The sequence below is a fragment of the Budorcas taxicolor genome, chromosome 11 (assembly GCF_023091745.1).
Source record: "Budorcas taxicolor isolate Tak-1 chromosome 11, Takin1.1, whole genome shotgun sequence".
Lineage (NCBI taxonomy): Eukaryota > Metazoa > Chordata > Mammalia > Artiodactyla > Bovidae > Budorcas > Budorcas taxicolor.
This window is the reverse complement of record NC_068920.1, coordinates 87,462,824-87,486,603: the sequence shown is the minus strand read 5'-3', so window position 1 is coordinate 87,486,603 and position 23,780 is coordinate 87,462,824. Positions and strand designations below refer to the sequence as shown.

General features: G+C 37.2%; 1 protein-coding gene across 1 annotated transcript in view; it reads left to right on the top strand.

Moving 5' to 3' along the window:
• The window catches only part of SRBD1 (S1 RNA binding domain 1), a 227,955-nt gene that overhangs the window by 17,109 nt on the left and 187,066 nt on the right, over window positions 1-23,780 (top strand). The window contains exons 5-9 of the mRNA XM_052648428.1: window positions 5,228-5,394; window positions 9,248-9,365; window positions 10,692-10,830; window positions 14,801-14,897; window positions 16,234-16,369. Coding sequence (XP_052504388.1) covers window positions 5,228-5,394; window positions 9,248-9,365; window positions 10,692-10,830; window positions 14,801-14,897; window positions 16,234-16,369 — 657 coding nt within the window. The remainder of the gene's footprint in view (window positions 1-5,227; window positions 5,395-9,247; window positions 9,366-10,691; window positions 10,831-14,800; window positions 14,898-16,233; window positions 16,370-23,780) is intronic.

Here is a 23,780-nt window from a genome sequence, read left to right as displayed (position 1 = left end):
AAGGCATTGTTTTAAAAGACATTTAAAACAGGCTGCATCAGGTTCACCCTGAAGGCTTTCTTAACATGCAGATCCCTTGGTTCCAGTGCAGACCTACAAGGGCAGGTGGGTGTGTCCCACTTCCCTTCTCTTCGCCTTAGCTTCTCAGCCTATCTCTGCTGTTGACAGAGATCTACCTCTAGTAGCTGACCCTGAGTAGGAAGGAGGGGGAAGGTTTCAAAGCACAGGAAGTCTCTTGAACTATGGAAATAAGTTTTGCAAAATGAAGTCGGGTTTAGTTATTCTATGAAACTCTGCTTCACACCCATATCTCATAATCTGTGTAAAAGAAAGAAATGAAAATAACCCTACCTATGACAGTTGTTTACAGGTAATAGAATCATGCTTCTAATGAGCTTAAGCAGAAAAGAGGATGCAGGGGCCTTTCGAAGAATGCAAGGGACAAAGCGTGATCAAGTTTCCTAAGGCCTTGAACCAGAAATTGGAAAACTGAGGACTTGAGGAAGCCATTGTCTCAATTTTCTCTATTTCAGAGATTTCATGATCACCCATTTTCACCCCTTCTGTGTTTGAGTTGTTGTTTTCTCTTGGCAAATCAGAAAGCAGATCAGATTTCCCTACTTCTTTACGAAAGGTGGGAGATGACAGCCCCACAATTCATTTACCATTAGTTTTAGCTAGTGAAGAGGGAAAAGTGTAAGGTGAGAATAGGTCCCCAGCTGCCAAAAGGTGAGTGGCAGAAGAAGAGCAGCCAGGAGTAAAAGTTTCATCTGTAAACCGGTAGCAGGAATGTCCATGTGATGTTTAAATGGAAGTAAGCTTTCAGGTCTAGAACTATTTTATGGCCTTTGACCATATTATCTGGGTAGTATGAGTGTGCTTGTCTTTCCTTTCAATTCTAAGCATTTTTTTCTCCTTATATTAATAGTGATTTTTGGCAGCTCGAACAAGCCCGTTCTCAGAATGTGCCACTCTGTTGCATGTGAGTTGGGAGAAGTGGTTGCCTCAGCTGCGACCTTTGCTGAGCATCCTGAGGACCACTAGTAAGCTCAGCATTTTCTAGATGGGTTTAGGAAAATTGCCTGGGGAACTCTAGGTGTGACTTACTTGTTTGGGTTTTTAAAAGATTTAACCAGGTACAGTCATCCTTGTCTAATCTTGAATTACTTTTAAATCTTGTCATATATATGGACTTTCTGTCCTATACTATTTTCCATAAGCAGGAGAGAGAATCATTTTATCTGCCAAACATGTTGAGAATAGTGGCAGGTGTTAAAGGGAAACGGGCAAAGCAGAGTGAGAGTCAGCAATGCCAAGTCAATCAGCAAGACAATTAGGAAGGCTTTGAACATTTGAGTGAGACTCAGTGAAATGCTTGTGGTATACATATTAACTACCACAAAATGAAATGTATGCTCAAGTTCTTTGGGAAAGTTCTGACAAGTACCTCATTAGTAGGGAATGGGTGATGGAAATTAACTGTATAGGAATTATTCAGTCTTGAACATAAGGGAAATGTTATTTATATTTCCTTCATTTTAAGGACCATGGACCCTGCCCACCATGATACCTTGATCCTCTTAACTTTTTCCTTTCAAGGTGGTTTTTTTTTTCAACACTAAAGTTCCATAACTTTTTCAGGAGCATCACTGTCTTGTTTGGGGAGGGACTTTACCTATAAACACACTCTGTATCTATTTCCTGATCAGGTTCTGGGATCACCAGACTCCTCAGGGAGAAACAACCTACTTCATTGCTTTTCTGCAAACTGCAAATGTGTGGTTGCCTTAAGAAATTAGTTTTTGTTAAAGTATGTTATATCATTAAGCAAATACATTGTGAATACCATAACCTTTATAAGAATTTGAAGAGATGACTAGCTACAAGCAGTTTTTGAGAAAATTAAATGCCCTGAAGTGGTGATTGCTATTATGTAGTCTATTTTGAGGGAGGTGGGAGTAGAGGAGCCATATGCAATATATTAGTAATGTTGGCTAAATCAGGGAAGAAGAGTGAGCAAAACCTATTTATTAGCCATTTTCCCCATTCTTGCAAGAAATGATGTGGAAATAATGTGGGTGAGGAAGACCACGGGGTGACAGAATAGGGGAAAGAAGTGGAAAGAAGTCTTTTCCAATGAGTCACCTCTTCGCATGAGGTGGCCAGAGTACTGGAGTTTCAGCTTTAGCATCATTCCTTCCAAAGAAATCCCAGGGCTGATCTCCTTCAGAATGGGCTGGTTGGATCTCCTTGCAGTCCAAGGGACTCTCAAGAGTCTTCTCCAACACTCCAGTTCAAACGCATCAGTTCTTCGGCGCTCAGCCTTCTTCACAGTCCAACTCTCACATCCATACATGACCACAGGAAAAACCATAGCCTTAACTAGATGGACCTTAGTTGGCAAAGTAATATCTCTGCTTTTGAATATGCTATCTAGGTTGGTCATAATTTTCTTCCAAGGAGTAAGCGTCTTTTAATTTCATGGCTGCATTCACCATCTGCAGTGATTTTGGAGCCCCCCCAAATAAAGTCTGCTACTGTTTCCCCATCCATTTCCCATGAAGTGATGGGACCAGATGCCATGATCTTCGTTTTCTGAATGTTGAGCTTTAAGCCAACTTTTTCACTCTCTTCTTTCACTTTCACCAAGAGGCTTTATAGTTTCTCTTCACTCTCTGCCAAAGGGGTGGTGTCATCTGCATATCTGAGGTTATTGCTGTTTCTCCCGGCAATCTTGATTCCAGCTTGTGTTTCTTCCAGTCCAGCGTTTCTCATGATGTACTCTGCATATAAGTTAAATAAGCAGGGTGACAATATACAGCCTTGATGTACTCCTTTTCCTATTTGGAACCAGTCTGTTGTTCCATGTCCAGTTCTAACTGTTGCTTCCTGACCTGCATACAGATTTCTCAAGAGGCAGGTCAGGTGGTCTGGTATCTAAGTGTTCAAAAATGTAAGCATGTAATAACTTTCCAGTTCAAGAAACAGAATGTTAACAGCAGCCTAGAATCTCTTCATACCCCTTCTTAATCCTGTGTCCCCTTTCCTAAAACCACTCTTCTGACTTCTAACATCATACATAGTTTTCCTTTTGCAGTCTTTAGGAAACTTATTTGTGTGGTAAAACAAGCGATGTAATAAAGTAAATAGGTTAGGGTGAAGAGAACAGCAATAATAGAGAGCATTTCAGAAGGGAGGTGTCCAGTTGCTGGTTTGATTTTTGAAAGAATAAAAAATTCTCTCAGTGCTAGTCATTTAAGTGTTATTTAATTTAGATATAAGTTATTTTAAACTGCAGGTGCTGCCTGGATTATTAAAGCAATAGTTTAGTTGTTGATACCCAGAAGTTTTCTTTTTTTAACTGAGAAGATGGGAATATAGACTTTGAAGAGTAGATTCTCAGACCACTTGGAGAGAAGGCCATTTTGTTAGGGGTTTTGGATACCATGACGGCACCATGTCTCCTCTGCAGTGGGATTCAGGAAGAGAAGTGAGACAATTTGATTAATTTGTACTTTTGTCTGAAGAATATCATCTTGCTTTGCCCACAAATCAAATTTTTGAAGTGGTAAAATAGCATGTGGGACTTTTGGCCATTTACTTGACTTCTTTGAGCATCAGTTTTTATATCTGTAAAATGAAAATCAGTTTAGTTCAGTTGCCCAGTCATGTCCGACTCTTTGCAACTCCATGGACTATAGCCTGCCAGGCTTCTTTGTCCATGGAATTTTCCAGGCAAGAATACTGGAGCAGGTTGTCATTTCCTACTCCAGGGGATCTTCCCAACCCAGGGATTGAACCCATGTCCCTTGCACCTCCTGCATTGGCAGGTGGATTATTTAGCACTGTGCTACCTGGGAAGCCTGCAAGAACAGTAAAAGACAATCTGGGCTGTGGGGAAGAAATGAAGAGTAATACTTCTGTGATTGCAGTTTGAGATGCCTAATAGGTTTTCAAGAGAATACATCAGGTAGCTTACTTAAATGAGTCCAGAGCTCATGCGGAAGAGAGCAAGAGCTGGAGATATGAAGCTGACTTTCTCCCCAGAGACTTGGTATTAATTCATCAGAATACATAGTAAGATGTAGGCCTAAAGGATTTCAGGTACACAGAGGAATGAAAGTATCCTCAATAGTCTCTGGAGTTCGGCCATTTATTTCATCTGTTGTTTAGAAATTTAGTCTGTTTTATATATTGCCTTGATTTCGTTGACAAGTTGATAATGACAGTTCTTTAATAAGTTTTGAATTTTTCTTTAATTTTTGGCATATCTCAAGCAGTAGGATTGAAATAATAATAAAACATATGCCTTTCATGCTTTACTTCAAAAATCCACTTAGCTTTTGAGAACAGTGACTGAAATTGCATTTTATTTTTTCTGTTCTCCAGGCTAACTTCTCTGAACTTTTCTGCTTACATGTACCTTTTGCTGAGACCTATAGACTTTTTAAAAAAATAATTATTTTGAGTATGTGGTAAATGGGAATCAGAAAATGCCAAAGACACAGAAGGATCTTCTTGCCCTAGCTCTAAGTCAGCCAATTACCTTTCCCCCAAATAAGCCGTGTTCCAAGTTCTTGTAATTCATTCCATGTCAGTTCATGCAGGAGTAAGTTACATGGTAGTCTTCTCCATGGGTGTATAATTTATTCACCAGTTCCCCATTGTAGACTGGTTTTTGCTGACTTCTACCATACTATAAAAAGTTCTTCAAAAAATATCACTGTAAATAAGTATCATTTTCCAGAAGTATGAATATGTCAGAACAAAATTCCCAGGAGTGTAATTGCTGGATCATAGAGTTTATGCATTATAAATTTTGATAAATACTGCAAATTGTTCTTCCTCCAGAGGTTATAGCATTGTACTTTCTCATTAGCAATAATTGAAAGTGCCTTTTCCCATCATTTATGCCAACACAATGAGTTACCAACTTTTTAATCTTTGATGTCAATCTGAAAGGTTAAAAATGCTTATCTCATTGAGACCTGTAGAATTTGGATGATACAAAGTGGTTTTTATTGGGTTTTATTGAATTAGTGAAATGACTATTCTGTGATTATCAATATATATTCTATATTTCATGCAATTTTCTTTTTTTTAAACCACAGCAGTTAGTTTCTAAGTGACTGGAAAACATTATTTGATATTATATTTTAAACCATATGTTATAATATAGATGTTTACTTTTCAGGGTTTTAAATCACTAAATGTGCTTTATTTTCAGGTTTTATCTGAGAGAACTGATATTGAACTTTGGGTTTGTGCCAATATTATTCGTCTCTTTAATGATGATAACACAATTCCCTTCATTATACGTTATCGAAGAGAGCTTATTAATAATCTTGATGCTGATTCCTTGAGAGAAGTTCAACAAACTCTAGAGGAGCTACGGTAAGAAACCTGGGAAGGGGTGAGCTTTGTGTAAGGGGAAAGAGGGCATGTGAGCCAATGAGGGGAAACAGTGAGAAAGAGAATGATAGTCTATTTTAACAGTTCTGATATTTTATTTTCTTGATTTATTGTAATCTGAATATAATCCCCTCCTAAAAGAGGAAGCCAACTTCATTTTACTTATTTAGAGGTATTCAGAGTCCCTCTGCTGGTGTGTTCATGCATAGCTTGGGCATGAATCTGCACAAGGTGGTTTGCATTATTAATATGAATTTGAATGTCATCTTCTCTCATAGAAGTGATTTTGCATAATGCAAAATTAGAACTACCAGCAGGAAACTCAGGAAAATACAGTTTCATCTAAATCTTTAATAGCTTTTGTAAAACTGTCCTCTTAATAACTTTAAAGTCCCTATTAAATGGAGAGTTCTTTGACTGTATCGCGTTTGCTAGGAAATAATGTATATTTTCCTTTTCTGTCCTTTTAAAGGATATAGTAATTTAATGGTAGTGGATTGTAACTTGTTCATGATTATAGAATGGAAAACACCCTTTAAAAATATTATTCCTCTGGACTTATTGTAAGAACTCAGAAATAAGCATACCAGAGACTATAAGTGTCTAACTATATTATTCAGTAGAGTTTATTTAAACACTCTTCCCCGTTCATTTATTTACTACATGTATCCTACCTGCCAGGTGCTGTGTTGTTGATACCTGTGTTCTTTAACAAGGATCTGATTTAAATTGGATGTAATCTTACCATCAAGCCATTCTAAAAGCGCTAAGGATTATTTTTATTAATAGAACAAGCCTAATAATTTTGGAGGGACTTGCATCTCACTAACATTTCTGTCCCTTTTGTGGGATTTCTTTTGGTGCCAGGAGGATTCAAATGCTAATTTGTTGGAAGTTATAGTTCATTGAGAAGCAGAATCAATTAGCCAACCCAAAAATGTAAATGACAGTTTAATCAAGTGGTTTCAGAGTCAGATCTTCCAGGGCTAGTCTAATATAATCAAGCATAAAGGGCTGCAAATTGGAGATGACAGGTCCTAAGAGGGCCAACCACTGCTCATCTCCAACAGATCATAGTATGCAGTCTTCTCTACTCAAATTGCTGGATCTTCCCATTTTTGAAAAACCAGTAATCTGAATTTTGATGTAAAAAATTTTGTAGGTCAAGCAAAATCATCTACAGGCCATGTCTAGAAATTCAGCAGTTTACAAATTCTGAAGTAAGCTCTCTGTTTGGTTGAAGGCAAAGTAATGAAGAAAATTTAAGGATTTGGGGGTATGAAATTGGGGAGAGTGTCACAAAAAAGCAGGAATAGTTTACTTAAAAAAAATTAAAAGTATTCTACCAATTAGTTTTTTATTGAGTGAGGGACAGGAGCTTTATGTCAAGATTACTATTATTATTATTTTCTTTTTCTCTAAAAAGCATTTCAGCTGCAACGGAATTCAATTTCTGGGCATCTATTAATAAAGGAATACATTAAATATTAGTAGAGGACTATTTCTCTAAGTAAGTGTGGTAATGATTAGTAGTGATTTAGAAGATCTTTTTATGTCATACAGAGATTTCTTTTTGGTAATTAGGTATGGTATCTGTTTTTCTTAAGCTTTTTCTATGACTAGAGCATGGTTTTCAATGTGTTAACTGCTACTCATCAGTGAGTAGTGAAACTGATTTAGTGGGTCATTACCACTTTAACAAAAAATGAAATAGAAAATAGGAAATATGAGTGCAGTTTCTGTAGTAAAGGTGAATATTGTTTGATGAAACTGTCATATGTTTATATAACTTTATTATTAGGTTGGTGCAAATGTAACTGGTTTTTGCATTGTTGAAATTTGCTGTTTGATATTGAAATACATTCTTAATAAATGTGGTTATGGTTATACATCTTTTTAATGTGCATTTCTCGCTTTATGTTTTTTTGCTGATGACTTATTACTTACTGTTTATTTTATATTTATTTTGGACTATGGAAAAGATGCTAGAAAAAAGCAAACGAGCAATTTTCTTATTTGAGTTCAAAATGGGTCATAAAGCAGTGGAGATAACTTACAACATCAGAATGCATTTGGCCCAGGAACTGCTAACAAACGTGCAGCACATTGGTAGTTCAAGAACTTTCGCAAAGGAGATGAGAGCCTTGAAGGTGAGATGTGTGGTGACCAGCCATTGGAAGTTGACGATGACCAATTGAGAGGACCAGCAAAGCTGATCCTCTTAAAACCACGTGAGAAATTGCCGAGGAACTCAGTGTCAACCATTCTATGGTCATTCGGCATTTGAAGCAAATTGGAAAGTTGAAAAAGCTTGATAACGTGGGTACCTCATTAGGTGGCCAAAAATTTAAAAAATCATTGGTTTGAAGTGTTGTCTTCTCTTCTTCTCTTACTGTGCACAACAGTGACCCACTTCTTGATCAGATTGTGATGTGTGACGAGAAGTGGATTTTATGTGGTTGTTCAGCCAGCTCAGTGGTTGAACTCAGAAGAAACTCTAAAGCACTTCCCAAAGCCAGACTTGCACCAAAAATGGCCATGGTCACTGTCTGGTGGTGTTTCATCCACTCCAGCTTTTTGAATCCCGGTGAAACCATTATATCTGCAAAGTATGCTCAGCAAGTTGGTAAGATGCACCGAAAACTGCAGTGCCTGCAGCTGGCTTTGGTTAACAGAAAGGACCCCATTCTTCTCTACAGCAACAACTGACTGCACGTTGCACAACCAACATTTCAAAAGTTGATTGAATTCGCTATGAAGTTTTGCCTCATTTAGCATATTCACCTAACCTCTCATGAACGGACTGCCACTTCTTTAAGCATCTCGACAGCTTTCGCAGGGAAAATGCTTCCACAACCAGCAGGAGACAGAAAATGCTTTTTGAGAGTTTGTCAAATCCCAAAGCACAGATTTTTATGCTGCACAAAAGAGCAAGCTTATTTCTCATTGTTAAAAATGTGTTGATTGTAATGGTTCCTATTTTGATTAATAAAGATGTGTTTGAGCCTAGTTATAATGATTCAAAATTTGTGGTTGAAAACCCCAGTTACTTTTGCACAAACCTAATGAATATGAAATTATATGTGTATATATTGGGTTGCAGGGTAAAATATATTTCTTACTGAGAGTCCCTGTTAAAAAAGTGAATTAAAAAATGACTGTGGTTATAGACAGTAAACTTCCTCTGAAGATGCCTCGCCTCTCCCTTATATGCAAGTCAGTGGCTCCTGGCCTTTTGTCAAAGTGATCCTGGTAGACTTCAGTCTCTGAAAGCAATCTTGGGCTATCAGGAATGTAAAAGACACAGAGATGTGATCGAAGGACTGCATATTTCTTCCTGTTTAACTTATAATCTTCTGCCTTTGGGTTTTGTTTTTTTTTTCCATAAGCAGATTTAGTTTTCTTTTCCATCAGTCATTTTTACTAATTTATATTATCATCTCTCTAACTTTCTGCCTGTCATTTTATCAGTACCATTATTAGACAGATTATAAATAATAATAGGTAATAAAATAGGATGAGAGGTTTTAATAATAATATATTCTAAAATATCAAGATTTTGAAAATCAAGGAGAGACTAAATACTATTTCAGCTTGAAGGAGATTGTAGACACATAGCAATTACATAAAACTCATTGTTAGCTGAATTCAGTATTAAAGACATTATAGGAACAGTTAGTAAAACTTAAATGAGATCTGAGTGTTAGAATATAATATATCAATATAATATCAAACCCAGGTCTCCTGCATTGTGGGCGGATTCTTTACCAGCTGAGCCACAAGGGAAGCCCATAATATCGATATTATTATATATTACAAAAATTTTTATTTTCAGGGCTGTTGCAAAGAAGGCTCATAGTACAATCCAAAAAATTAAAAAGGAGGGGAAGATGTCTGAGTGCCTGTTAAAAGCTTTGCTGAACTGTAAGACTTTTGAAGAACTAGAACATGTGGTAAGGAACCCTTTTTATTTAATGTAATACCTACCTGAATATATTATAATTTGTGTCTTTTTATAGTTAAAAAATAGCCAGAAGTAAAAAGCCCCAGAGTCATCAGCCACCATCATTATTCAACAAAATATTCTTCATTCAGTAAACATCTTTTAAGCCTTTTTGTGCTAGGCACTTGGATTTACAAAGATGACTAATATATAGTCCTTGTCTTCAAGGAATTCCCAGTTGGGTAAGAAAAAAGAGTGGGTAACAGAAGTGAGAAGCTTGAGGGAGAGTGCTAAGCTGGAGACACAGATGTGAATGTCTTCAGCATATAGTTGGTATTTGGAGCCATGAAAATGGAAGATTTCACTCAAGGGGAGATCATAGGGTAAGCAGGTCAGGGTAGACCATTGAGAAAAACTAACTTTTGAAGCATGGGTAGAGGAAGGGATAGCCTAAGAAGGAGACATGAAAAGAATAGTGAGAGAAGTATGAAGAGAATCAGGAGATAAGGTACCCGTAGGATAGAGGCAGAGAGTCATAGAAGGAGGTAATGATCAGTGGTTAAGTAATTAAATAGAGCAGGGAGTTTTGGCAAGATAAGGACTGAAAAATGTTTATTTGGTAATTAGGGGATCATTATGGCTCTTTGTGATACCACTTTCAGCAAGGTGTATGGAAAGAGAAGCCAGGTGGAGGTGGGTTGAGGAGTGAATATATACTCAGAAGTAGAAGCATTGTGTGTGGACATGTTTTAGAGGAGCTTGCTTGAGTTGAGAACTTGTAGTCCTTGCAGCCCAAGCACTGAGTTTGTAAAGGGAATGAATCCAAGCAAATAACTGTAAGCATGTAGGAGAAGGGAGAAGGCAATGGCACTCCACTCCAGTACTCTTGCCTGGAAAATCCCATGGGTGGAGGAGCCTGGTAGGCTGCAGTCGATGGGGTCGCTAAGAGTCGGACACAACTGAGCGACTTCACTTTCACTTTTCACTTTCATGCGTTGGAGAAGGAAATGGCGACCCACTCCAGTGTTCTTGCCTGGAGAATCCCAGGGACGGGGGAGCCTGGTGGGCAGCTGTCTATGGGGTCGCACAGAGTCGGAGACGACTGAAGTGACTTAGCAGCAGCAAGCATGTAGGAAAGTATAAAGCATTTGATAAGGAATAACTTTTTATACAACTTGTATTCTTTGTTAGTATTATTCCTCTCTGAAGGAAGAAGAAACAGTTGAAAAGAGGATGTCTTTAGCATTCTTGCATGTCCTCTCATTTTGTGTCCTAATTTTAACTTTTTCTTTTTAAAATTTATTGATTTGGTATGTTTTCTGATTTTTTACCCTAGTCAGCACCATATAAAACTGGGAGCAAAGGCACCAAAGCCCAGAGAGCAAAGCAGCTGGGATTAGAAGGAGCAGCCAGGACACTGCTGGAGAATCCGGGGGAGCTGAGTCTGCTCTCTTATATTAGACCCAATGTGAAAGGTACTTAATTGTTTAAAGAGGTCGCTCCTGTTTCTTTTCTAATTTAAAAACTTAGGTAAAAAAATTGGTTCATTAAGTAATACAAAAGAATAGTATAGCATATAAAGGGAAAATTATTCTAATAAAACAAATCCCAGTATATCTTTCTTAGCCATTTAGCTTTCCTTTTTCGATAAAGTGCCTGTTCTTATCTTTTGCTCATTTTTCTGTTGTGTTGTTTCTCTTTTTTCTTATTAATTTGTGAGTATTTTTTAGATATTCTCTCTCAGAGTTATATGTGTTACAGATCTTTTCTCCCAACTTGTATCTTCTCTTTTCACTTTGTTTATGCTATCTTTTGGTAAATAGAGTCTTAGTTTTATCATAGTTAATTTATTTATCTTCAATTTTATTAATCTTTTAAGATAATTGGTTTTTTTTCTTTTTAAAGAATTCCCTTTGCATCCAAGATTATACAGATACTCCTATATTCTTTTAAAACCTTTATCCTATTTCTAAAAACTTACAAAAATTTTACAATTGAAAAGTCATATCTACTCTTTAGAAAGAATTTCAACAATTCAGACAGACATTAATTGTAAAAGAAAGTCCTACTCCCACACATCTGCTCTTCAGGAGTAAAATGCTTGTCTTTTTCTGAAGTGTATCTTATCTCAGTGTGTGTACATGTACAGGAAAGGATGAAAGAGGAAAGGGGTAAAGGAGAGATATTTCTAAGAAAAACCCAAGAAAAGTGACAAATGATACATGTCAAGGTGTGTTGGTTTTATTGTCAAAATGAGCCTTGAAGTGAGAGCTTTTTAAGTAAGAGTGATGGCTTTTTTCAGGGAGTGCTCTGATAGGATTGAATGGGGAGATTGATGCTCTAGTGATCACTACTCTCATTCTAGTTCTTTTTGACCTTCTGTTCTTCAGGCTGGGAGATTGTCTGTAGGGGGCAGTCTCTGATAACAAAATCTGCAGGATGTACTAAACTGTAGAGAAGCAGCATACTGAAACCTGTGTTTTTTTAAAATAATCTGGCAAATACGGATTTGCAGTTGGAAGAATTGAGTATGTGTGTCTGTGAAAATATGAATATCTGCTCATACCCAAATACACCCACCTTAATATCTGTATTGAAAAGGGCAGTAATAAGAAAAAGCAAATTTGTATTATTTGAATTTAGAAATGGATTGAAATGAGTAAAATTCAAGTTTAATTTTTAATGTGTATTTCCCATTATATTTTCAAATGGTTGCAACTTTAATATTTTAATGTTAGCTGCAACTGTTTAACCAAGCATTGAGGTTAGCCACAGTGGAAACTGTCTGAGCCCAGTGTTGGTGTGTTTTATTATACATGTTGGAGCTTTCAAAATGTTAGATGCACAGTGATTTATGGTTTGTTTTATTTTTATCTTCTGGTCTGTTTCCTTTCCTTCTACTCTTCACCTCCTCTGGTACTGAATACATTCCTATTCAGTATGTTTGATAACCTTATATCTTTTACTTGTCCTATGGGGTGATGCTCATGCACTATCTGATGATGAGTACTAGGTGTACTTCTGATAATGGGGTAGGTCAGGCCCAGCACAGTTACACATACCAGAACCCATCTAGCACACATACCAGAACTTTTCTGTTTGCTTTTCTCCCTTTTTCTTTTACTCTAATCACAAACGTAGTATTGTAATCAATTCTAAACAACTTTGAATTGCTTTTCAAAGTTTGCTTGGAATGTTTTTCCCTTCTGTCTCTTCCTTCTTTACGCTACATACATCCTCTTGATCACTCTCTGTTCCTTACTATTTTTCCAAATAAGTATTTTCCTTATTCCCATCATTCCTCAAAGAAGTATTTCAGAAACCAAATATTTCAGTATCACCACCCCCCCAACATAGGAGGCACTTTTAATTACTATAGACCAACAAGAATTGGTCTGAAAGAAAGATAGGCTGTGCTGCAAATGGACTGTATCCTAGAAGATCCAGAATATCCCTCTATAAGGAGGAGTGGCTAATCACCCCTTTGTAAGTAAGATGAGGTGGTGTTAGTGCAGATAAGCTGAGAAGTGGCCAGTTTTTTAATTTTGGAGGTTTGAAGAGTGTGTGGCTCTGCAAGGCACTGCAAGGCAAGGGATATGATTTTCTGGTTCTCTGGACATTATTTTCTCCTGATTTTACTGAGATGCTAAACTTTTTGAACTCTTGTTATCCTTGGCTGTATTAAGCCCCAATGAACAATTCTCTCTGATGAGACAAGGTGCTTTTTTTAAAACACACAAGACTCTCTTCCAATTCTCTCCCTAGTTGGACTGAGATGGGGGTTTGTAATTTGGATGAGCTCTTGAAATGGCTGAATGTTTCTACCTGCTGTTAAGCACTCTGGCTCTGAGGTAGTTCAATGTACCTCCCTACCAATGGTTTTTTTAAGCTTTAATGAGTATCAGAATCATCTGGGATGCTTTGTAAAACAATAAAATGCCACAGTCTAGAATCTATATTTCTAGCAAGTATGTAATATAATTTTATTTTAGGGTCCTTAGCCTATACAATCCATTGTTCTAGAGCTTTTGAATAATTTTAATTACATATGGTTCATTAAATACATAAGGTTTACAAACTGCATCTCCCTCAATGATGTGAACTTTTCAAAAACTGTTTTAATCGCCAAATATATAATTTCCTCTTTCTGTTCTCTCTCATTAATTGATCTCATTGTAGGTTCCCCCTTTACTACTGACTTCTCACCCTGGTAGTCTCATTAAACTTTGAGTGATGATACTCTGAAGTACTTTTGGACTCCAGGAATGAGTGCATAGTGAGTAGTTTTCTAGGATAAAGACTGTCTAGCAAGAAAGCTAACACAGAACAGACATCTACCGACTGCTTACTATGTGCCATAGCTGTTCAAAGTTCTTATATACATAGCCTTCCACCTATCAGATTGTTCCTGAAAATTGCCTCCTAGGGAAATTCTCTTAAAATGTAAACAGGATACCTATTGATTTCAGTTACCAAATTTCCTTGAAATAAATGCAATTACATCATTAGTTAAGATCAGTTATCATAATGCGACCCAACAAGACATTTCCTCTTTATTAATTATTCTGTAAGTCTGTCCTCCTGCTCTCTTTGTCTTTTGTACCTGTTACTCATTAAATTTGTGCTCTTAGAAAAACATGATACTCAGTGCTAGTGTAATTGAAGCTTTAATGCAAGAAAAAGCTTTAATGGAAATGGAACAATAAAGACAAAAGAAATAAAGGAATGCCTTGCAAATGATTTCTTAGTATATAAGGTGATATTGCAGGGACCATAATATACAAGACACACTGCTGTAAATTAGCAAACTGAAAGCACTCGGAGAGAACTTAACATACCATTCGTAGACAGTTCAGCTGTAAAGATGAATAGCCACATAATGACTCTTGTTTTGTGTTTATTTGAGATTTGAGACCTATTTCAAATAGGTCATTGAAAATGTGAATAAATGCCTCATAAACAAAACTGGGATATTAATAAAATTCCTTGTAAAGGAGAATTTTTATAACTGGAATGAAGTAGTATACCTTGGGATATTACTATTAATATGTATTTCCTATAACCACACTTAATATTTGTAAATAGTTCATGAAGTAGATACTATTATTACCATTTTTATAGGAATCTGAGGCACAGAGAGGACAAGTAACTTACCCAGCACACATTTGGTGGATGGTGGAGCCAGGGTTAGATCAGGCACCTGGCTCCAGACTTGCATTTTTTTACCACTAGGTTATATGGTATGTTAAGGCCCTGTATTACTGTTTTTGGAGGCTTGTTTTCAATGCTGAGGGAAGCTTGTCACTGCTATGATACTTTTCTGTCTTAAATTTGTCGATTTAAGGTTTTATTTTGACTGGAAAAAATTTATTGTGATTTAATTATAGATTTAAAAACCAATCTCTAGTTCTTGCTTTTGTTTTCCTTCTTACCCTTCTCCTAAAGGGCTTTCAGCACTCCAGGATATTGAAACAGGAGTGCAGCATATTTTAGCAGACATGATTGCTAAAGACAAAGACACACTTGACTTCATTCGGAAATTGTGAGTAACTTTGGGAGAGTTTTCTGCTCTGTGGACACATGCTGTTAAGGGTTGCACAGTTAGTGCTAATTCCAGTGCTCATTAAAACTTTACTTTCAGACTTTAAAACTTTGTAAAATTTTTTTAGTAGCAGAATTCTTTGTTCAAATAACAGAACCCGAGTACATGAAACAGATAAAAGTAAAGTTGTTTTAATTGAATTCTGGGCATGGATCCTGGAACTCTGTCTGTTCATCCTCCTTATTCTGAAGCACCTCAGCAGAGGCCTCTGAGGAACATGGTTTAAAAACCACTGCCTAGTGCAGTGTATGCTAGAGAGCAATTCATAACTATTTAGAGTGGGTGGCATTGCTTTTTAAGCAAATTGTGATGTATGTACTTCATTTTATAATATCTCATTTCTGGTATTTACCAGTGGTTGGATTACCTTGGAAATGTGTAATATCAGGTATGGATAAATGTGATGACCTCAAAATGAATTTTAGGTGATGGAGAGAGCAGCTTATCCATATTATCACACCAATTTATAAGAAAGTAAAACCTTTTGACCTAGATGCTACTTGGGTTTATGGATTTTATGCCTTCTAAAAAAAAGACATTGTTTAAAAACCCTCTTTTTAGGTACTCTGTCTTTCCTTTTCTTCTGTATATCGAAAGACAGTTTTGATTTGTTTTTGCAGAAGTCTGTTCTTCCTCTCTCTCAACATCTCTAGCTGTGTGAACTGTGCAGAGGAGAGCAAAGGTGGAGATGAACCAGTTGACTACTGTTGCTTATCAGGGTTTTTGTTGATATAAGGGAGAAAAATTTTCTGTTTTCTCAGTGGCCCTCACAGAAATGAGCTGAAGTAGAAGAACTGCCCAGGTTTTTAAGTGTGTTTTTATAAGTAATCATACTGCTGAAATTTGGTTCAATTTCGTAAATTGTCATTGGAAGCTGTCCTGACATATTATCGTTTCCCCTCTTTTTAGCTTTTAATTGGTTCTGACTCCCTAACTCAGTGATTAGAAAACGATGATATCTAGGCCAGAGTTATTGGTCTCTTGGCTAACTGCAGGTAGTATCTAAACTCATTTAGATATTTACAGGAGGACTGGGTTGATACATAAATAGATTTGTGCTGTGCTAGATATGTGAGACCTATGCTAGCATGAATAAGTGAGGAGTCCTTTTTTCATGGGTCAATATCATTTTTATAGTTGAGCATCATATTAAAAAAATCTTATTTGGTAATTCTCGTTTAGTTTTTTGCTCATCTTATTTCTCTGTATAATGTGTTTCTTTACTGAAATACATGTTAATAACTACTTGTGGTTGAATACTTCTGTATCTCAACAGGTGCCAAGATAGATATATTCATATCCAGTCATCTTTGGCAAAAGTGTCCTCAAAAAAAGTAAATGAAAAAGATATTGATAAGTTTCAGCTCTATCAAAACTTCTCATGCAATATAAGAAACATCCAACATCATCAGGTAAATCAGGAAACTGCTTATTCATGCTGATAATAGTAATAATGATAATTCTTCAGATTCAGTTATTACTTTTTTTACTAAGGACTTAAAGAATTTTCAATCAGCTATTTTCTTTTTTCCTTCATATAAATTTTTATAATTTTCTTATATCCTCTGCATTTCACAAACGGGAATCTCAAGACCCACAGAAGTTAGTAAATGACACTGAGAATTATTAGCAGAGCTAACAATATAACACTAGGTATCTTGGCTCTCTGGCAGGTGATCTTTCTTATTAGACTTTCCTTCCCAGGAAGAGATTTGATCTGGATATGAGCTCAATTCTGGATCCTTTGCATCTGAAATATAAATTAGAGATACCTGATTTAGAATAAAGTATGAGAACTTTCTCCTAGTTATATAAATTATAGTCATTATATCTATCTTTTAATCTCATTTTTCATTTTACTAATTCTTATCCTAATTGTAGTTATAGGTTATATAGCTACATGTGGAATGTTGCTTTAACTTGTAGAACAAATTTTTTTTTTACAAACCAATAATACAGTAACACTAACTTTTATATTTACCTGTGTAGCTATCTTTACCACTGTTCTTTACTTCTTTGTATGCTTTTGAGTTACTATCTAGATTTTATTTCAGCCTGGAGGACTTCCTGTTATGTTTCATGTAGGGTGGGTCAACCCCCTCAGATTTTGTTTTTCTGGAAAAATCTTCAGTTCAGTTCAGTTCAGTCGCTCAGTCGTGTCTGACTCTTTGCGACCCCATGAATCGCAGCACGCCAGGCCTCCCTGTCCATCATCATCTCCCGGAGTTCACCCAGACTCACGTCCATCGAGTCCGTGATGCCATCCAGCCATCTCATCCTGGGTCGTCCCCTTCTCCTCCTGCCCACAATCCTTCCCAGCATCAGAGTCTTTTCCAGTGAGTCAACTCTTCGCATGAGGTGTCCGAAGTACTGGAGCTTCAGCTTTAGCATCATTCCTTCCAAAGAAATCCCAGGGTTGATCTCCTTCAGAATGGACTGGTTGGATCTCCTTGCAGTCCAAGGGACTCTCAAGAGTCTTCTCCAACACCACAGTTCAAACGCATCAATTCTTTGGTGCTCAGCCTTCTTCACAGTCTGACTCTCACATCCATACATGACCACAGGAAAAACCATAGCCTTGACTAGATGCTCCTTAGTCGGTAAAGTAATGTCTCTGCTTCTGAATATACTATCTAGGTTGGTCATAACTTTTCTTCCAAGGAGTAAGCGTCTTTTAATTTCATGGCTGCATTCACCATCTGCAGTGATTTTGGAGCCCCCAAAAATAAAGTCTGACACTGTTTCTACTGTTTCCCCATCTATTTCCCATGAAGTGATGGGACCAGATGCCATGATCTTCGTTTCCTGAATGTTGAGCTTTAAGCCAACTTTTTCACTCTCCTCTTTCACTTTCATCAAGAGGCTTTTGAGTTCCTCTTCACTTTCTGCCATAAGGGTTGTGTCATCTGCATATCTGAGGTTATTGCTGTTTCTCCCAGCAATCTTGATTCCAGCTTGTGTTTCTTCCAGTCCAGTGTTTCTCATGATGTACTCTGCATATAAGTTAAATTAGCAGGGTGACAATATACAGCCTTGACGTACTCCTTTTCCTATTTGGAACCAGTCTGTTGTTCCATGTCCAGTTCTAACTGTTGCTTCCTGACCTGCATACAGGTTTCTCAAGAGGCAGGTCAGGTGGTCTGGTATTCCCATCTCTTTCAGAATTTTCCACAGTTTATTGTGATCCACACAGTCAAAGGCTTTGGCATAGTCAATAAAGCAGAAATAGATGTTTTTCTGGAACTCTCTTGTTTTTTTGATGATCCAGCAGATGTTGGCAATTTGATCTCTGGTTCCTTTGCCTTTCCTAAAACCAGCTTGATTTTTAGTTGTGATAAAATACATATAACATAAGCTTTACTATCTTAACTATTTTTAAGGGTACAGTTTAGTAATGTTAAGTATATTGACATTATTGTGCAACCAATCTCCAGGTTTTTTGTTTTTTGTCTTGCAAAACAGCTTTTGTGAATGTAGAATTCTTGGTTGACAGTTTTTTCTTTCAGCACTTTGAATGTGTCATCCCACTATCTTCTGACATACATGGTTTTGATGAGAAATCAGCTGTTAATCTTACTGAGCCTTTGCATATGATGAATTACTTTTCTTGCTTCATTCAAGATTCTCTTTAACTTTTGACAATTTGATTATAATTTGTCTTGCTGTGGATCTCCAAGTTTATTCTTCTTGAAGTTTGTTGTGATTCTTGGTTGTATAGATAGATGTTTTTCATCAAAATTGGGAAAATTATGGCCATTATTTTTTCAAATATTCTTTGAGCCCTTTTCTCTCCTAAGTTTCCTGTTAAATGTATGTTGGCATGCTTTAGAGTCTCTTAGGCTCTGTTCATTTCTTTTCTTTCTTCTTCTCAGACTGTAATCTCAATTGACATATCTTCAAGTTGATTATTCTCTTTGTTCAAATTGACTATTGAAACCCTTAAGTAAATTTTTCATTTCAGTCATTATATTTCTTTGCTCAGGAATTTCTCTGGTTCTTTTTTATGATTCCCGATTCTATTGATATTCTGTATTTGTTGGGACAACATTCTCATGGTTTCTTTTAGGTCTCTGTCTATGATTTCCTTTAACTGAGCATGTTTATAGCAGTTTCAGTTCAGTTCAGTTCACTTGCTCAGTTGTGTCCAACCCCATGGACTGAAGCACTCCAGGCCTCCCTGTCCATCACCAACTCCCAGAGTTTACCCAAATTCATGTCCATCGAGTCGGTGATGCCATCCAACCATCTCATCCTCTGTTGTCCCCTTCTCCTCCCATCTTCAATCTTTCCCAGCATCAGGGTGTTTTCAAAAAGTCAGTTCCTTGCATCAGGTGGCCAAAGTATTGGAGTTTCAGCTTCAACATCAATCCCTCCAATGAACACTCAGGACTGATCTCCTTTAGGATGGACTGGTTGGATCTCCTGGCAATCCAAGGGACTTTCAAAAGTCTTCTCCAGCACCACCATTTCAGAAGCATTAATTCTTCAGTGCTCAGCTTTCTTTATAGTCCAGCTCTTACATCCATACATGACTACTGGAAAAACCATAGCCTTGACTAGACAATTTAAAGTGTGTCTATTAATGCCAAGGTCTGAGCTTCCTCAGAGACAGTTTCTATTAGTTTCTTTTTTCCTGTGAATGTTTGCCTGCCTTGTAATTTGTTGTTAAAACTTGGAGTTTGATTGTCAACACTGAAAATCAAGTTCTCCTTCTCCCCAGCATTTGTTGTTATTGCTGTTATTATTTTGTGGTTTGTTTAGGGACTGCTAAATTGTTTCTGTAGTCTGTATTCTCTATCATGAATACACTGAAGTCTCTGGTCCCTTAGCTTAGTTGACATCTGATTACTTGACAGAGATTTACTTAATCCCTGGAGCCAAAACAAATAACTGTCTCCCAGTCTTGCATATTTGCTCTCATTGGGACATTCATCAACATTTAGTGAGTGTGTTTACAGCTCTACCTTAGCCTTCACTTCCTCTTTGCATGGAGCTCTAAGGTCAGACAGAAGTGAAAACTTTTTAAGGTCTTCTCAGAGCAAGTGTCTTGTCTGGTGCTGAGTGCTAGACAAGACACATGACCTCTAAGATTCCCTAAAATATGCAGACATTTAAAAAAGCCTCTTTCCCTCAAGTGTCTCATTTACTGGCTTCTTCCTTTCCCAGTTTTCTGGTCTGTCTGATGTTGCTCTAATTATAATTCCTTATCCCCAAGTGTTCCTTTACCTTTGAGACTGCAGCTAACACATTGCCTTTAAATATTTTGGACAGATACCAGCCAGGAAATGACATATGTCTTGGGGAAGCTCTGAGACAGGCAAAACAAAGGCAAGTCCTTGAGCCAAACCCTCAGGAAGCATGAAACAGATCAAAACACATAATCACAAATTTTTGAGAATAAGGTCCATATTGCTCCCTCTAGTACTAGCAACCTGCACCAGAAAAGTAGGCTGTTATCGGTACCACCACTGTTGAACTGGAGAGTGGAGGATGGTAAGTGGGTACGTTAAAAGTGCTGTTTTACCAAAATTCTGCAGCTTCTTTCTTCTTTTCAGTTCAGTTCAGTTTGTTATAAGTTTTCTTCTTTTTGTGTTCCTCTGGTTGTTGTAAGATTTTGATTAGATTTCAGAGTTAAGAAAAAATTGAATCTGACAGTTTTATGCTAGCTTGTTACTTCTGTAGAGGTTTGGATTTTAGAATTTCCTCCTCTGCCACTTTGGTGATACCACATTTAACAGCATGTATTCCCCTGTTCTGTTCCAAAACCAGCATGTGACTTTAGCCTTATAAAGTGTTATCTTGTTTAATTTTTTTAGTTTGAAGTCTACTTTGACATCAGGATTGCAACTTGTATTTTCTTAATGAAAATTGATTCCACCTTTGTTTTAATCTTAACTTTTCAATTATATGAAATGCTTGCCCTTAGTTCTTTTGCTAAAAATTTCTAGTCTTCCTTTAGCTGACTGAAGCTCATTCTCTAGTCTAGTATGGAGTTGGCAAAACTTTTCTGTAAATGACCGGAGAGAAAATATTTTAGACTTGGTGGGCTAGATGGCTCTTCCTGCAAATTCACAACTGCCATTGTAGCATGCAAGCAGTCATAGATAATACATAAGTGAATGAGCATAGTTGTGTTTTAAACAAAATTCTGTATGTGAAAACAGATGTTGGATTGGATTTGGTCCATGGGCCATAGTTTGCTGGCCTCTGCTCTTATATTAATGTTTTCTCAAGAAGATTTTATGTGTATAGTACAGGCATACCTTATTCCATAGTGCTTTGCTTTATTATGCTTTGCCAATACTGCCTAGTTTACAGATTGAAGGTTTGTGACAACTGTGTGTCATACAAGTCTGTTGGCACCGGTTTCCAACATTTGCTGACTTTATGTCTCTTATGTTACATTTTCATAATTCTCACAATGTTTCAAAAAATTTAAATGTTGTTATAGTGATCTGTGATCTTGGATGTTACTATTGTAATTGTTTTGGGGTGCCACAACCACACCTGTATAAGACAGCAAACTGAATTGATAAGTACCATGTGTGTTCTGACTGCTCCACCAATCAGCTGTCTCCCCTTCTGTCTCTTCCTTGGACCTCACTATTTCCTGAGATATAATAATATTGGCATTAGGCCATTTATAATTATCCTACAGTGGCCCCTAAGTGTTCAAATGAAAGGAGGAGTTGCACATCTCTCACTTTAAATCAAAAACTAGAAATGATTACGTTTAGTGAGAAAAATAAGCCAAAAGCTGAGATAGGCCACTGTCTAGCCTCTTGTGCCAAATAGGCAGCCAAGTTGTGAATGCAAAGGATACATTCTTGAAGGAAACTGAAAGTGCTACTCTAGGGAACAAAGAATGATAAGAAAGTAAAGCAGCCTTTTGATGATATCAAGAAATTTTCAGTAGTCTAGATAGAAGATCAAAGCAGCAGTAACACTTCCTTAAGTCAAAGCCTAATCCAGAGCATGGGCCAAGCTATCTTTAACTCTGTGAAGACTGAAAGTTGAGGAGGCTGCAGAAGAAAAGTTTGAAACTAGCAGAGGTTGGTTCATGAAAAGAAGATTTAAGGAAAGAAGCAATCTTCATAACTTAAAAGTGCAAAGTGGGGACTTCCCTGGTGGTGCAGTGGTTAGGACTCCATGCTTCCACTGCAGGGGGCACAGATTCAGTCCCTGGTTGGTGAAATAAGACCTTGTGTGCTATTCAACTCAACCAAAAAAAGAAAAAAAAAAGGTGAAACAGCACATGCTAATGTAGAAGCTGCAACAAGTTATCCAGAAACTCTACTAAGATAATTAATGAAGGTAGCTACAATAAGCAACAGATTTTCATTATAGACAAGAAACAGCCTTATACTTGAGGAAGATGCCATCTAGGACTTTCATAGCTAGAGAGGAAAATATGCCTGGCTTCAAAGCTTCAAAGGATACGGTCTCTCTTGTTAGGGACTAATGCAGCTGGTGACTTGAAATTGAAGCCAATGCTCTATAAATGGAACAACAAAGAAAGCCAGGATAACAGCACATCTGCTTACAACATGGTTTGCTGAATACTTTAAGCCTACAGTTGAGTTCTACTGCTCAGGAATAAAGGTGCCTTTCAAAATATTATTGCTCATTCACAATGCACCTGGTCACCCAAGAGTTCTGATGGAGATGTACAATGAGATTAATGTTGTTTTCATGCCTGCTAATGCAGCATCCACTCTGCAAGCAGTAATTTTGATTATCAAGTCTTGTTATTTATGAAATGCATTTCAGAAGACTATAGGCGTTATAGAAAATCCTCTGATGGATTTGGGCAAAGTAAATTGAAAACCTCTAGATACGATTAAAAAAATGAAGATCATGGCATCTGGTCCCATCACTTCATGGCAAATAGATGGGAAAACAATGGAAACAGTGACAGACTTTATTTTGGGGGGCTCCAAAATCACTGCAGACAGTGACTGGAGCCATGAAATTAGAAGATGCTTGGTCCTTGGAAGAAAAGCTATGACAAACCTAGATAGCATATTAAAAAGCAGAGACATCACTTTGCCGACAAAGGTCCATCTAATCAAAGCTATGGTTTTTCCAGTAGTCATGTATGGATGTGAGAGTTGGACCACAAAGAAGGCTGAGCACTGAAGACTTGATGCTTTTGTATTGTGGTGTTGGAGAAGACTCTTGAGAGTCCCTTGGACTGCAAGGAGATCAAACCAGTCAATCCTAAGGAAATCAACCATGAATATTCATTGTAAGGACTGATGCTGAAGCTGAAGCTTCAGTACTATTTTGGCCACCTGATGTGAAGAGCTGGAAAAGACCCTGATGCTGGGAAAGATAAAAGGCAGGAGGAGAAGGAGACAACAAACAGAGGATGAGATGGTTGGATGGCATCAGTGACTCGATGGACATGAGTTTGAGCAAGCTCCAGGAGATGGTGAAGGACAGGGAAGCCTGAAGTGCTGCAGTTCATGGGGTCTCAAAAGAGTTGGACACAACTGAGCGACTGAACGTCAAGAAAGGATTCACCATTCTAGATGCCATTAAGACCATTTGTGATTCATGGGAAGAGAGATGATATCAATGTTAATAGGAATTTGGAAGAAGTTGATTTCAGTCTTTATGGGTGACTTTTAAGGGTTCAAGATTTCAGTGAAGGAAATAACTGAAGCTATGATAGAAATAGCAAGAAAGCTAGAATTAGAAGTAGAGCCTAAAGATGTGAAAGAATTGTTATCATCTTGTTACTTAACTAATGGACGAGGAATTACTTTTTATGGATGAGCAAAGAAAGATGTTTCTGTGAGATGGAATCTGCTCCTGGTA